General features: G+C 33.0%; 1 protein-coding gene across 1 annotated transcript in view; it reads right to left on the minus strand.

The window, feature by feature from the left end:
• IARS2 (isoleucyl-tRNA synthetase 2, mitochondrial) overlaps positions 1–14,098 on the minus strand; it is a 53,742-nt gene that overhangs the window by 37,173 nt on the left and 2,471 nt on the right. The window contains exons 2-9 of the mRNA XM_051998262.1: positions 11,770–11,892; positions 5,494–5,653; positions 3,636–3,784; positions 3,506–3,555; positions 3,095–3,204; positions 2,513–2,603; positions 1,665–1,780; positions 262–431 (exon numbers count right to left, since the gene is read on the minus strand). Coding sequence (XP_051854222.1) covers positions 262–431; positions 1,665–1,780; positions 2,513–2,603; positions 3,095–3,204; positions 3,506–3,555; positions 3,636–3,784; positions 5,494–5,653; positions 11,770–11,892 — 969 coding nt within the window. The remainder of the gene's footprint in view (positions 1–261; positions 432–1,664; positions 1,781–2,512; positions 2,604–3,094; positions 3,205–3,505; positions 3,556–3,635; positions 3,785–5,493; positions 5,654–11,769; positions 11,893–14,098) is intronic.

The following is a 14,098-nucleotide window of genomic DNA, read 5'->3' on the forward strand; positions in this document are numbered from 1 at the left end:
GATTTCACTTAGAGCTAAAAAGAACTGTAGATCATTCAGTTCCACCCTCACATCTTCTGATTTAGAAAATGAGAATCAAAGAAGGGAAGTACAAGTAACAGGTAAAAAACAAGTGGGAATGGACAAAAAAGAATAGAATAAAACACAATATAAAATAATCCGAATGAATTACGTTAATTTGATAAAAGCAGTAACTAGTCTTCCTCGGCCCTCCTTCTTCTAAAGGAAAAAAAGAGAGAGAGAGAGAACAAGGAATGCTACCATGGGCAGCTCATGCCTGGAAGCCACAATGTAATCGTCCATCCCGTGAGCTGGGGCTATATGAACCATGCCTGTGCCTTTGGACAAATTTACATGATGGGCAGGTAAGAGTGGGGAAACTCTGCCAGCAATTGTAGGATGAACACAAGATCCACTTTCCAAATCAGCTCCTAAAAGGAAAAAAAAAACATTAAAAAATTATATTCAGATGTTTTGATTTCTCTTCCCAGTGGATCCAACCCTAAACTCTTTGAAAAAAAGAGTTTTATGTCAATACTTATATCCTCAATGCCTATCACAGTACATGGAAGGCATTTAATATTATGATTGTTACTTTGAATTGGATGCAAGACTAGGGGAACAGTATGAGTTAGAGGAACAGCATGTTACTGATAACAAGTTTCCTTGTATATGAATATTGTATAACCACCTAAGAAAAGTACACCAAATTAGTTCAATATGAATCCTGGTCCATACTCAAGGATCTGTGAGACAGTAGGGTACCTGTACTATAGGAAATTAACTCAAAATATTAGGTCTATAATCCAACATGAGCTTTCCTGATTTTAGTACCTGAATATATCTAAATATTTTAAAAAGTTATTTATATCTATTACTTGCACCACTTCCTGGGTTAATAAATTCTATATGCCTATTCTGTCATGTTTTAAACATTACTTTAAACTTTGTAAGTTTAACTTATATCAGATTACTTGCTGTCTTGGAGTGAGAGGGAAGGGGGAGAAAAATTTAGAACACAAAGTTTTGCAAAAGTGAATGTTGAAAACTCTACATGTCTTTGGAAAAATAAAATGTTATAAAAAACATTACTTTATAAAAATCAGGGGGTATGGTAGAGATAATGGGGAAAAAAAAAAGAATAAAGCCAAAAATTGATGTTTATTCTTTTCTTTTCACTCATCTTCATAATTCTTAATGATTTTTAGCTGTCTTTCTAGACACTGGTTGAAAGCTGTTTTTGGTATACTTTCTAGAATTCATACATTTTCTTCACCATCAAAATTCTGACTCTCAAAAATGTAATTTCTCCTTAAATGTATTAAACAAATTTTAGGAGTATATATGTGTGTCTATGAATGTGTATTCAGCAGTGTGTACACATATGTGAGTTATATATTATTATGTAGATATTTTTTAAAATTCCATCAGTTATGCAAAACAGGCATATAACTTTTGCTTATTTTATCAATATTCCTATATTTTACACACATCTAATGCATGTTCTTTTAAATTTCACCCCCCCACACCCTTAAAAGCCAAATTCCTAGAAGAGAAAGATAATGTCTACCATTTTTGAAAAAGTAGAAAGCAAAGCACTACATTCAAATCAATGCTTTACATAACTGACAAATATGATGTTTCAATTATTTATTAATCTTTACCTAAAAATGTTGAAATAACTTCAAATTCTGTTCCCAAAACAGTAGCCACAGATGATACTTTTTCAGCAGCCAGTATATAAAATTCTCCTGAATTCGTACATTTGACAATGGAATACCTAAAGTGAAATATTAGAAGCTTATTACTGATAAAACAAGAAATCATTGATATGTCTATGCTTATCATACTAAAACAACGGAAAGAGCAATTCTTAGAAAGACTCTAGACAAGATACTACTTTCTAATCTTTCCCTAACATACATAACAGTTGCACTGCTACTAGCTTGTCACAGGAGAGAATCCTAGCCTCAGAGCCAGGATACTTAGGGCCCAAGCCTGGATCTGACACAGTGGCTATGTGATCCCAGGAAGTCACATAACTTCTCAGAGTTCCAAGCCAGAAGTGTTGAATTCCCAGAAGCAGGGGTTACTATTTAGTACATAAAAATCCCTTTGGGCCACTTATTGACTTAGTTTTAAAATGTAAGGTTATCTATGTTTTCTTGCATTTTTATTTTGTTAAATATTTACCAATTCCATTGTAATCGACATGAAGTACCTTGTGCTCTAGGTTAATCCTTCAAGATTCAAAGTTTCTGTGGAAGTGAACTTATAGGAGTTTCCTATAACTAATCAAATCACAGGTCGAGGTCCTTTTTCTATCCCTTCCCAATAACATTTTCAAAAGATATAGCTAAGAAGAAACCTTACAACTTTATAAAAAAAAACTAAATAAACTCAATGAAGGTTGTACTGTCCCCAGGATAGTAGTATCCACTAGTTTTTAAGATTTTTGATATTAAATGTGTTACCATTAAATATGGATAAAACAAAGTGTCCCCACACATACTTAGATTCTGGCATATAACAAACAGCCTGATTGGCTGGAATAGTCCAAGGCTGTGTGGTCCAGATTATTGCGCTGACAGGCGAGGAACCTTCTGTAGTAGAGACAGAAATGTGTTATGAGTGGCCCAATAAATGGCATTCTATATTCCTACTATATATAGGCTACACATTGCTAGGTACTTGAAGTATTGAAAGAAAGAGAAGAGGATTAGGAAAGAGGATAACTTCTGCCCCAAAAGAGCTTATAATAAAAAACATATATGTATATACGTTTGTACAAATAAATCTAGAAAGTACGAACAGATGAATTACATATAAAATGTTTAAGACTTCAGTTCCAGATGACAGAAAAAAGGCATGAAAGATGGGTAAGATTCCTACTGTACAAGTGGCAGGGAACTGAGGGAAAGGAGGGGAATAACTGGGGTGGGGAGGAGGAGGAGAGAATGCAGAGATAGTCTAGGCATATGGAAAAAACATGAATTAAAGAAGGTAAAGGCAAGAAAAAAAATCACAGCTTGTAGTGAGGGAACAGCAATTAACCCGATGCCATCTGTAACAGAAGAACCCTATTATATCTTACCTAAGACAGAGGCCAGCAAGGGAGGAGCTTTCAAGAGCGGGAACTTGGCATATATAGAGTGACTGACATGCTTAGGATTATATTCAAGTTCAGCTTCAGCCAATGCAGTCCTAAATTTTTTTGCAACATTAACAAATGAATGCTTTTTAAAAATATGTATAGTTTCATTTATTGTTTAACTATTACTCAATTACATTAAACATTTTTAACACGTTAAAAAATGTTGAGTTCCAAATTCTCTTCCTTCTGCCCTTCCCTCCCCTATCCATGGAGAAGGCAAACAATACATTATTGATTATACATGTGAAGTCAATGCAAAACATTTCTGTAGAAGCCATATTAACAAATGAATGCTTTGAATTCACTCAAAACTGTCTCCTTTAATAGTCTACTGTTATTTGTTAAACTTACCTTGCTGAAGGAGACCAAAATACAGGTTTATAAGCTCTATATATCAAATCCTGTGGAAAATAAAATTATATTAAAATAGTATTTTTGTAACACACATTTTAAAATGTCTTAAAAGTATTCATAAAAATACCTTAGTATACATTTGATAGAACATTTTAAGTTGTTGGGCCTCATACTTTTTATCAAATGTATAGTAGCAATTATCCCAGTCTGCCATTATACCCCAACGAATAAATGCAGATTTCTGTTTTTCAATAGCTGCTTCTGCAAATGCTCTGGCTGAAAAAGATAACACATTCGTTAAAAAAAATTCAATCAAATTTAAAAAAAACTATGTTAAGTATATATTCTCCAAAGTGTCAAAGATTACATACTGTCAGCACAGTTACAAATCTGACTTGTAAAACAGAATTGTGACACTGAAATCAGAGGCCACAAAACATTTAGCACAGAAAAGCAGGGTAAAGAAGAAAATAAATAATTTCTACAGGTTGTTTCCCTTCCTTCTTACGGCTTCTTGCTAAGTTTTTACAAAATGACATTTCAATATACATAATGAAAGAATTATGATAAGTGTGTTAAACCCTTATCTTTGAAAAGGATTATTTTTTGCAAGAAAAGAAAAAAAATCACAATAATCACTAACAATATAATTTTATATGAGGTTGTTTTTTTATTTTTGCTTACTCCCCATATAAGCAAGAGATTTATTTTTTCAGAAGGTAGAAAGAAGAATGTAAAAGAGTTTAATTTTAAATTTTAAACTTGCTTTTCGTTTAAATCAGAAATACAACTACTGACTGAAGTAAGAAGTTCATGCAACTAGAAGACAGGGATAAATATGAACACAGTTATATACAGGTTTTTTAATTCCTTCTTTCAATACCCAAGAGTTAAAAGTTTCTCATTAGATCCAACAGCTCTGATTCAATAAGGCCATACTTTCTGGAAAACAACACATTTTACAAAAATCAGTTTTTTTTTGGGTAGGGAAAAACAAAATTTTGCCTGACAGATTTCACTGTATTACAGATGGGGGGAGGGGGAAGGGGCCCCAGAAGAGGGAAAAGAGGGAGGGGAAACTATAGCTTTAAAACTAAGGCCCAGAAAAATTTAGAAAATGCACTTTTAGCTTATTGCATATATAGTCAGTTTGTCACAACCTTTGTTTTGAAAGGTTACATTTATTCCAACATAGCTGATATACGAGGGAACTGGAATTATGAATTTGCTTTTGCTGAACTTCAGTGAGAATGCAGAAAAATGTATCACTTCAAAATAATTCACAAATTGCAAATCTTGCTATAACTATTTTCACAAACAAACTTTAGGACTTGTCCAAAGTAAAATAGCATATATTTTTTTAAAGTATCTTCTTAGTAGTAAAAAGCTATAGGCAAAGAAAGATTGGTCTGCAACTGCTTTCTCCATTCTTTCACAAGGGTCGTTCCATTATGCTTTTAATCTGCCTGAGGCAGATCTCTCAAAATTGTCAACTGTACTGGAGGTTACAGCACTAGCCCAAAGCCTAAGACACAGCTACAATTAAATTCAGCACTTATATATTTCTTAATCATTTAATAAATCTAAATCTGGTGCTGCTTTTTTAAATTTCTATATTTTTAAATGTATCACTAACAAAATTTTTTCATTTTTTCCCCAGTAGTCCTGTGATTTTTATTGTATAATTCTGCAGAGCATGCAGTAATTTATTAGAAATGTACGTGACATTTATAGAAGTGATTGTACCTAAAGACATGATCAATATGCAAGATTTGTTTCGCTGAACTTTTCCATCTTTTTTTAAGCTCTATTATATGGCATAGTTGGCTAGATGGGAGAATAGAATGAGGTAAATTTACATATTAAGGTGATATGAAAACAGAAAACATCTATAAAAATAGGGTAATTTTTTTAATTGGAAAGAAATTGGTGAGTTTGACCAAGAATCTCTGGCATTATTTAAAAGCTTAAGACAGATACTTTACCTGTCTTTCTAATTTCCATTGGTGAAAGATTCTGAGCTTTTTCTCCAAGTTCTGAAAGTGCTTTTAATTCAATGGGCAATCCATGACAATCCCAACCTGGCACAAAATGCACCTTTGCACCTCTCATCATCTGAAATCGATTAGTTATATCTTTCAAGATCTATTAAAAAAAAAAAAAAAAAAAAAGGAAAAAAATATGAGCTCCACATATATATAAATATACCTACTGTTTAAATCTTTATGTAATATACTTAAATTTATAATTATTACACCATATGAATATAATTTTATCATATAGATATGAAAATGTGTACACATTTTACAATTTAATCGAAGAAACATGAAAATAAGTTTGCATTTCAATACTTCAAATATCTATGATTTTATCCACATAGCAATGCTTTCTATAATGTAGATGTAAACCTACATCCAGAACTTGAATCATGTGTAACATTGTCTACACCACAGCTTGTGCTCTACTGATCCATCCTTCAAGACCTCAAGACCAGTTTTGTTCTATAATGTAATAAAGAAATGTTCATATGATATAGGCAAATGGAGAGAATACGTGATTTTATTGATAATCAGTTATGAAGAATTCTTGTCTGCAATGCCCATCAGCACCACTGTGTGGTGATATTTTGATACATTGCTAGGCCTATATTCAAAAGAAATCAAAGAAAATAGAAAAAGATCTTTATATATAAAAGTATTTATAACAGTTCTTTTGATGATAGTGAAAATGTGGAACCTTAGGGAACATTCATTAATAGAAGCGCAGTCAAATAAGTTATGGTATATGAAAATGATTAAGTATAAGAAACAAGGAAATAGATGATTTCAAAAAAGACATGGAAAGACTCAAATGAAATGATACCAAGAGTAAGTACAATCAGAACAATCATATTGTAAAAATGAACACTTTTGAGGACTTTTATAAAATGATAAAAAATGAAATGAACAGATTAGGAGACTAATTTATACTCTAACAACATCATAAAAGCAATTCTAAAAGTTGTAAGAACTATAATTGATACAATGACTATTCATGAATCGAGAACAGAGGTGCGAAACATTCCAGTGGTTGGTAGCATGCTGTTCCCTACACTCCACAGTGTGCTAGAATCAGATTAAAATGTAATTTCTATATGATTTTTATATGCTGATATACAAATAAAAATGAAATATATAAACATGTGTTTTTCTAAGTCAATATGAAATCCATAGAGATTCTTATTCTTTATGTGGTTTGAAAGCCTCTATTTTTATTTTAAGTTTGACGTCATGATTCTAGAGGACCAATGATGAAACATATTATTCATTACAAAGAATTAGGGGGCAGTTAGATGATATAGCAGATAGAACACAGGCCTAAAGGCCAGAGGACCTGAGTTCAAATTTGGCCTCAGACACTTGATGCTTATTAGCAGGTGACTCTAGACAAGTCACAATCCCAAAAGTCTCACCAAAAACAACAACATCACAAAGTGACAGATTTACAGTGCAGAAAGATACATATGTATTTTTATATAATTATATATGGAAATTTTTCTTTAGATGTGTATATTTATTTGGGGGATGGGAAAATAGTTGGGGTTAAATAATTTACCCTATATCATCCAGTTAGAAAGTATTTGAAGTCACATTTGAACTCAGGTCTTCCTGATTCCAGGACTGGTGCTTTATACAATGTGCCACCTAGTTGCCATCATTCATATTCATTTTTTTAAAATTTGGGTCCCCCCCCATGGGTAGAGTTAGGAGAAAAAATAGGGAGGCACAGATTTAGTCTCAGATAAAATACACACCACCTGTGTGATCCTGGGCAGATTATTCAATCACAATTGCCTTGCCAAAAAATAAAAATGTGTTAATTTTTTTCAAAAGAGAAGAGGGGAGGGTCCAATTTCACATATGTATGTGAAATGCATGAGCTCAGATGAGGTCACTGTTTTATTAAGTTTATTTGTTTCACTTTGTTATAAGAGACCTTTCATGAAGTAGGAAAAACCTATCATGTAAAAACTAATCATATCAATAATAACAAAAAAAATCTCCTATCCATAGCTTATGAAGTATCCAGTTCTAATTCTGGTAAGCTCACTTTAATTTGCTGGCATTTTTTCACTCAGGGTTGCTATTAGGATGCAATACTTGCTAATTTCTCTTTCAGATCTAGTGGATTTCTTATTATCCATGAGCAAGTACTCATTCCATGAATCAATAATGAGTGGATTTATCCTCACAAAAGTTTTTGTACAATTTTTTTGTGTTTTGACCAACAGGTTAGGATACCTGCCTGCTTTGATAAGCATATGAGGGTTGGGTTAGGTGAAATAGACAAATTTTTAGGCCACTTTTTTTAGTCCCTTCCTCCTGCCAAGATCAGTGCAAGTCCTTAAAAGAGTACACTTGGACAATCTACTGAATCCCTGCTTTTACCATTGATGCTTCGGTCCAGTGCATAAGTCACCTCTATGGCCTTGGCCACTCTGAGCAAGGCTGTGACTATAGGTCCTTGTGTACATATATCAGCCATGTCATCACTTGCCTACTGGCACAGATCTATTAAAATGATTAAACAGTAAATGGTAAAATTACCATGGTTGATGTCATCAGCCTCACTCTCTCTTCCACAGTCTTTGAAGTCCAATGGCAAGACAAAAATCAAAACAATTGGCAAAGGCTTAAGATGCAGAGGATGTCCTTGGAGCCTTTAATGTCTAACCAAGCTCTAAGAGTTCCACAAATACCTGCTTCCACTTCTTTTATGGCTCTTTGAAACAAGTTGTTCACATCTATCTATTTCACCAGAGAAATCTTCATCTGCTTGAAGTTGACTCTTCTAATTCACCAATGGGTTTGAGGTCTATTGTTTCTCCTCAAACTGGTTTAGCCTATCTTTTTGGATAATATTTCTGGAGTATGGCCTCTGCATGTTATAGCTCCTTGAAGCTGAGTGAGCTGGGTGACAGTTGGACACCAAAGACAGAAAGCTGGGCTTGGCAGCCATCCCACCAAAGGCACTAGTCTTCCCTGAACATACAATCCAGAACATGCTGTAAGGATTCGCCTAAACCTAATTTCTATCCAACTGTTTTCCAGTTTTCCTAGAAGCATTTTTTTTTTTAAATCAAATAGAGATTTCTTCTCCTAACTAATGCATGCTTTCTAGTTTGTTGAATATTGGGTTACTGAATTCCACTGTTTCTGATTTACCCTTATCTAAACTGCTTCATTGATTTACTTTTCTATTTTTTAACCAATACTAAATGCTTTTTAATGAGTGCTGCTTTATAGAATAATCTGAGGTATGAAAAGTGCTATTCCTTTTTAATTTCCTCTTGATAGTCTAGATTGTTTTGTTTCTCCAAATGAATTTTATAATTCTTGTATCAAAATCTAAAATGACTTCCTTTGATAGTTTGATTGGTATAAAGTGTACACTAATAATTTCTTCCAGATACCTTTCCCTACTATCAATTCCTTCCCATCTCATCAATAGAAGTGATATACACAAATGAACCCATTCTATCCCATCCTTGTAAGCAGCTCTGCTCACTCTATTATTATTAGAAAAAGGATTACTAGTTAAGAGCATTTATTACAAAATACTGTAAATTAGGCATTGTGATAAGTGCTGGGAATACAAATACAAGCAAAAGGAAAGTCAGTCCTTGCCCTCAAGAGGTCTACATTCTATTGGGGGGCGGGGAGGGAGAGAGGCAAATGACAATACGACAAAGGAGCTGAAGGCAGGGTAGGGAGGAATGGAGAAAGGTACCATGAGAAACTCTGACAGGTTAGGAACTAAGCTTAGTTAGAAATGAGTATGGTTATCAGAGATATTTCCTCAAATGAAGGATTCAGATAGGAAATCTCTAATGGGAAGAAATAACAGAGATGGCGGTGTCTCCAGTGTAGGAATATAGTTGGATAGTTGGGAGTCAAGGTGGAAAAGTCCTAAGAGTTAGAAATTCATTCATTTCACTTCTACCTTCTCATTAATCTTTAATCTCTCCCTGTCTACTGGCTGCTTTCCTCTTGCATACAAAAAAAATTCTCATTTTTTTATGTTCATCTTTGTTATACATCATCTTATATCTTCTGTTCATGTTGCAATTCCTTGAGGAAGTCATCTACAGCTTGTACTTTCCACGTCTCTTCTTAGATCTAGCTCAGACATCATCATTCCACATAAACTGCTTTCTCCAAAATTACCAATTATTTCTTCTGCACTGCAAATGCAAAAGCCTTGTCTCAGCACTTATTCTCTTTGATTTCTTTGCAGTCACTGTTGATCATTCTCTCCCACTTGATACTTTCTCTAACAGGGCATTCTCTTTCCTGGTTTTCCTCCTATCTTGCTCACCACTCTTTCTTGATATTTTTTTTTTCTTCCTGGATCCTCATCCACAGTATTCCCTACTATAACCCTAGGTGTTCTCCAAGGTTCTTTCCTGGGTCTTTTTCTCTTTTCCCTGTATATATATATCACTAGGTGATCTCATTAGTCCCCCAGGCATGTGTAGGGTGATTTCAACTCTACCTATTTTTCCCTACCTTCTCTGCTGACTTGTGGTTGGGAATTTCCAACTGCCCTTCAGATACTTTGAAATGGAAAATAAGTTCGGTACTTACATCTATCCTCTATTATCCTCATTATGAAATTTTAACAAAAAACTCTAACAAGAACATAGCAATGTAGGAGACTGACCATAATGACTTGAATATAAGGTGAAATTGTTAACAGTTGTGTCTTTTAAAAACACAGCTCACCTTATATTCTTAGAAGTGAAACACTGAGAATCATGGTGTCATGAGCCCCTGGCACAATCAAGTGCAGCATCCCTTTGTGATTGTTGCTGAAAAGGAAATCAGTTAGTATTGATTATTTTGATTTATTTTTAATCTGATTATAGGATTAAACTCTCTTCTTTAGAAAAAAACTAAGCCTAACTAACACAGTCTATTGAGTCTAGGTTACTTATAGATTTAGTGAATAGATCAACCAATAAGACTTTATCATATAAAAAGCAGATAATTTAGAGCCCAGGTTCTTAAACTGTGGTTTCATAATTAAATGTAGGGACCATGAATAAGTAAGTGTTTGAAATCTATACTTATTTTATTCCTATGTGCCCGGAGTAGAAAAAGCTAATGAAGCTCTGATTTAGAGAAATAAAATAATCATAGGCTTATAAGGCTTTTTTTAAAGGCTAAGTCCCCCATTTCTAGAAGCTACAGTAAATGGGGTTAACCAAAAGTTAAGTTAAAGTGAAGTTTCCCCTTCTGGCAACTGGTAGGATCGGATTGATTGCTGTCTTATCAACCATCAATCACATATGCCTCTTTTCCAGTCACAGTTCCCTTTTCTCCTGGATTCCCTCTTCCTCTTTTTGGAAAATATGTAGGATCCCTTTAAAGTAGCATTTGTGATTACACTTCTAAAACAAGGACTTCTGTGGTAGGATGAAGAAAGCCTGGGAGGAGCTTAGTCAGATGACCTGCCCTATCCAACTGAATATTCAAAACAAGTTTCTATAATTTTTTTTTTGTTCTGTTATAAAATAACACTCCTTGTCTCTGACATTTGAGGAGTCAGATAATCTGGCACTATATACAAATGCTAGCTTTACAAATTAAATCACAAAACACTCAGTCTATAATTTCTTTTTATTTCAGACAATTAACAGTGATATTGCCAGCAATTGTGAAAAAAGCACTGTTACTTCCTGTACAGGCAAAAAAGTACCTATACCAAACACATTATAAATAATAGAAGAGAAGAGCGAGAGCAAGTGAATGATACTGGAATATACTACCATAGTATAATGGAAGACATCACTGAGTCTGAAACTAAAGGATAGATATTCTGGTCATGGATTTTTTCCATATATAGCTATTTGAAAATGGAGAAGACACACTGTATCTTTAGGTCTCCATTTCTTTTGTCAAAGGAGGTCCTTTTAACTTTGACATCTTAAAATTTATCTTTACTTATGTTTTAAAATTTCCACCAAATGTCTTTGCTTCTAAAGAGCCCATATTCAAAGCTTTTCCAAACTGGTACAACCTATCTTAGCTTGTACTTTCCTAGAACAAGTTCTGAGAGCACCAGAATTTTTCCACAATATAATGAGGTATCAAAATACGACTTTAGGGTACATAACTATAACATATCTTTGTTGAGTTGAAAAATATTTTTCAGGAGAAAGAACATGAAAAATTTTTGTAGTACATAAGATTGATAAATAAATTGAAAATTATAAATACCTTATTTAAGGCATGACCAACATGGGCTTCACCATTAGCATATGGTGGTCCATCATGAAGACAAAAATTTTCTCTTACATTTCTTTTTTCTTGCCATGAATAAAGTTTTGAAAATTCACATTTCTGTAAAGACATAAGAAAATACATTATGTACACTTAATATATGAACAACTCACCTTACTTTAAATAAATTCTTTTTTTAATGTAATTTTTTATATATTTTTTTATTTTATTTTATAATAACTTTATACTGACAGAATCCATGCCAGGGTAATTTTTTTACAACATTATCCCTTGCACTTGCTTCTGTTCCGATTTTTCCCCTCCTTCCCTCCTCCCCTACTCTAGATGGCAAGCCTATGTTAGTCCTATATATGTTAGATATGTTGCAATATATCCTAGATACAATATGTTTGCAGAACCGAACAGTTCTCTTGTTGCACAAGGAGAATTGGCTTCGGAAGGTAAAAATAACCCGGGAAGAAAAACAAAAATGCAAATAGTTCACATTCATTTCCCAGTATTCTTTCTTTGGCTGTAGCTGCTTCTGTCCATTTATCAATTGAAATTGAATTAGGTCTCTTTGTCAAAGAAATCCACTTCCATCAGAATACATCCTCATACAATATCGTTGTTGAAGTGTATAATGATCTCCTGGTTCTGCTCATTTCACTTAGCATCAGTTCATGTAAGTCTCTCCAAGCCTCTCTGTATTCATCCTGCTGGTCATTTCTTACAGAACAATAATATTCCATAACATTCATATACCATAATTTACCCAGCCATTCTCCAATTGATGGGCAGCCATTCAATTTCCATAAATAAATCCTTAATAAAATAATAAACAATTCGGTGTCAGCTTAAAAATATATAACAGTGGTTATATTGACACTTTTGTAGTCATTATTTATATTATCATACTTTATTTTCAATCAGATTATATATATCTATGTTTCTCTATATTCATCATAATCGTTGTTTCTTATAATATGGGAAAATTCCAATATATTTATATCCTATGATTTGTTTAATCATTACCCAATTGTTGGGAACCTACTTTGTTTCCAGTTATTTTGCTACAACAAAAAGTGCTACTCTTATGTTTTTGTTTAAACTTTTCTTTTTGTCAATGACCTTTCTTAGGGCATACATCTAACATTAATAAGTTTGTAATGTTATTTACATAATTCCAAACTCAACTACTGAATTACTGACAAATTCGCAGGTCCATTAGCAATGCATTAGCATGCAGTCTTCCTATATACCCTACCCATACAACATTCATGGTTTTCATGTTTTGTCACTTTGCTGAGCTGATTTTCAAACTTATTCAATCAAAATTCTTTTATCTTTTACAATTATCTTTATTCCTTAACTGGTTAAGAATTTATTTCCTACCCATGGATACGAAAAGTGTATGATCTGCTTCTCTTTTCATTTTTTAATGGTATGATCTTTAATATTCATGTCATGTCTAATTTAAAATTTATTCTAGAATACAATTTAAGAAGGTAGTCTAAGCTTAATTTCTGCCAAACTTCTTTACAGTTTTCTTAGAAATATTTACAAACAGGGAATTCTTTGCAAGATAATTTATGTTTGAGGATTTATCACTTAGGTTTTTGGGTTCAGTAATTTCTGATTCTTCTTTATGAGAATTTTCAATCGAGCTACTTTTCTATGTTTTAATTAGAATCAAATAGTTCTAAGGATTCTGCATAATTTGAGGTCTAAAATTGCTATCCTTCCTTAAGTTCTTTTTTTTTATTCGTTATTTTGATATTCTAGAACTTTTGGTTCTTAAAATTAACTCTGTTATCATTTTGTCGAGCTATGTTGTTTTGGTGATCTGCTTAATATAGCAACACATCTGTAAATTAACTTTGATAGCATGGTCATTTTAGTTAAATTATCATAATCAGCTTATGAGTGCTTATTAGTCTTCTACCTATTTATGCTATACTCCAAAGAACTCAAAGAAAAAGGAAAAGGTTGTATAAAAAAAATTCTATATGATTATGTATGTATGTATAATTTATACAAAAAAATATTTACAGCTCTTTAATAGCAGCCAAAAATTTGGAAACTAAAGGATTGTTCTACTGGGGAATGGCTAAACAAACCTATGGTACATGAATGTTTCAAAAAAAAAAAATCACTGTTCCATTAGAAATAACAAAATTAAAAATTTCAGAAGAAAACTGAGAATACTCATACAAATCCAAAAGAATGAGGATGAAACAGGCTAATCACTTTCTAGAAGTGAGTCCATGCAAACACTTTTTAGACATGAGTAATGTGGCAATTTGTTTCCCTATACAACAACTAG

This window comes from Antechinus flavipes, chromosome 4 (genome assembly GCF_016432865.1).
Source record: "Antechinus flavipes isolate AdamAnt ecotype Samford, QLD, Australia chromosome 4, AdamAnt_v2, whole genome shotgun sequence".
In the NCBI taxonomy this organism is placed as follows: domain Eukaryota; kingdom Metazoa; phylum Chordata; class Mammalia; order Dasyuromorphia; family Dasyuridae; genus Antechinus; species Antechinus flavipes.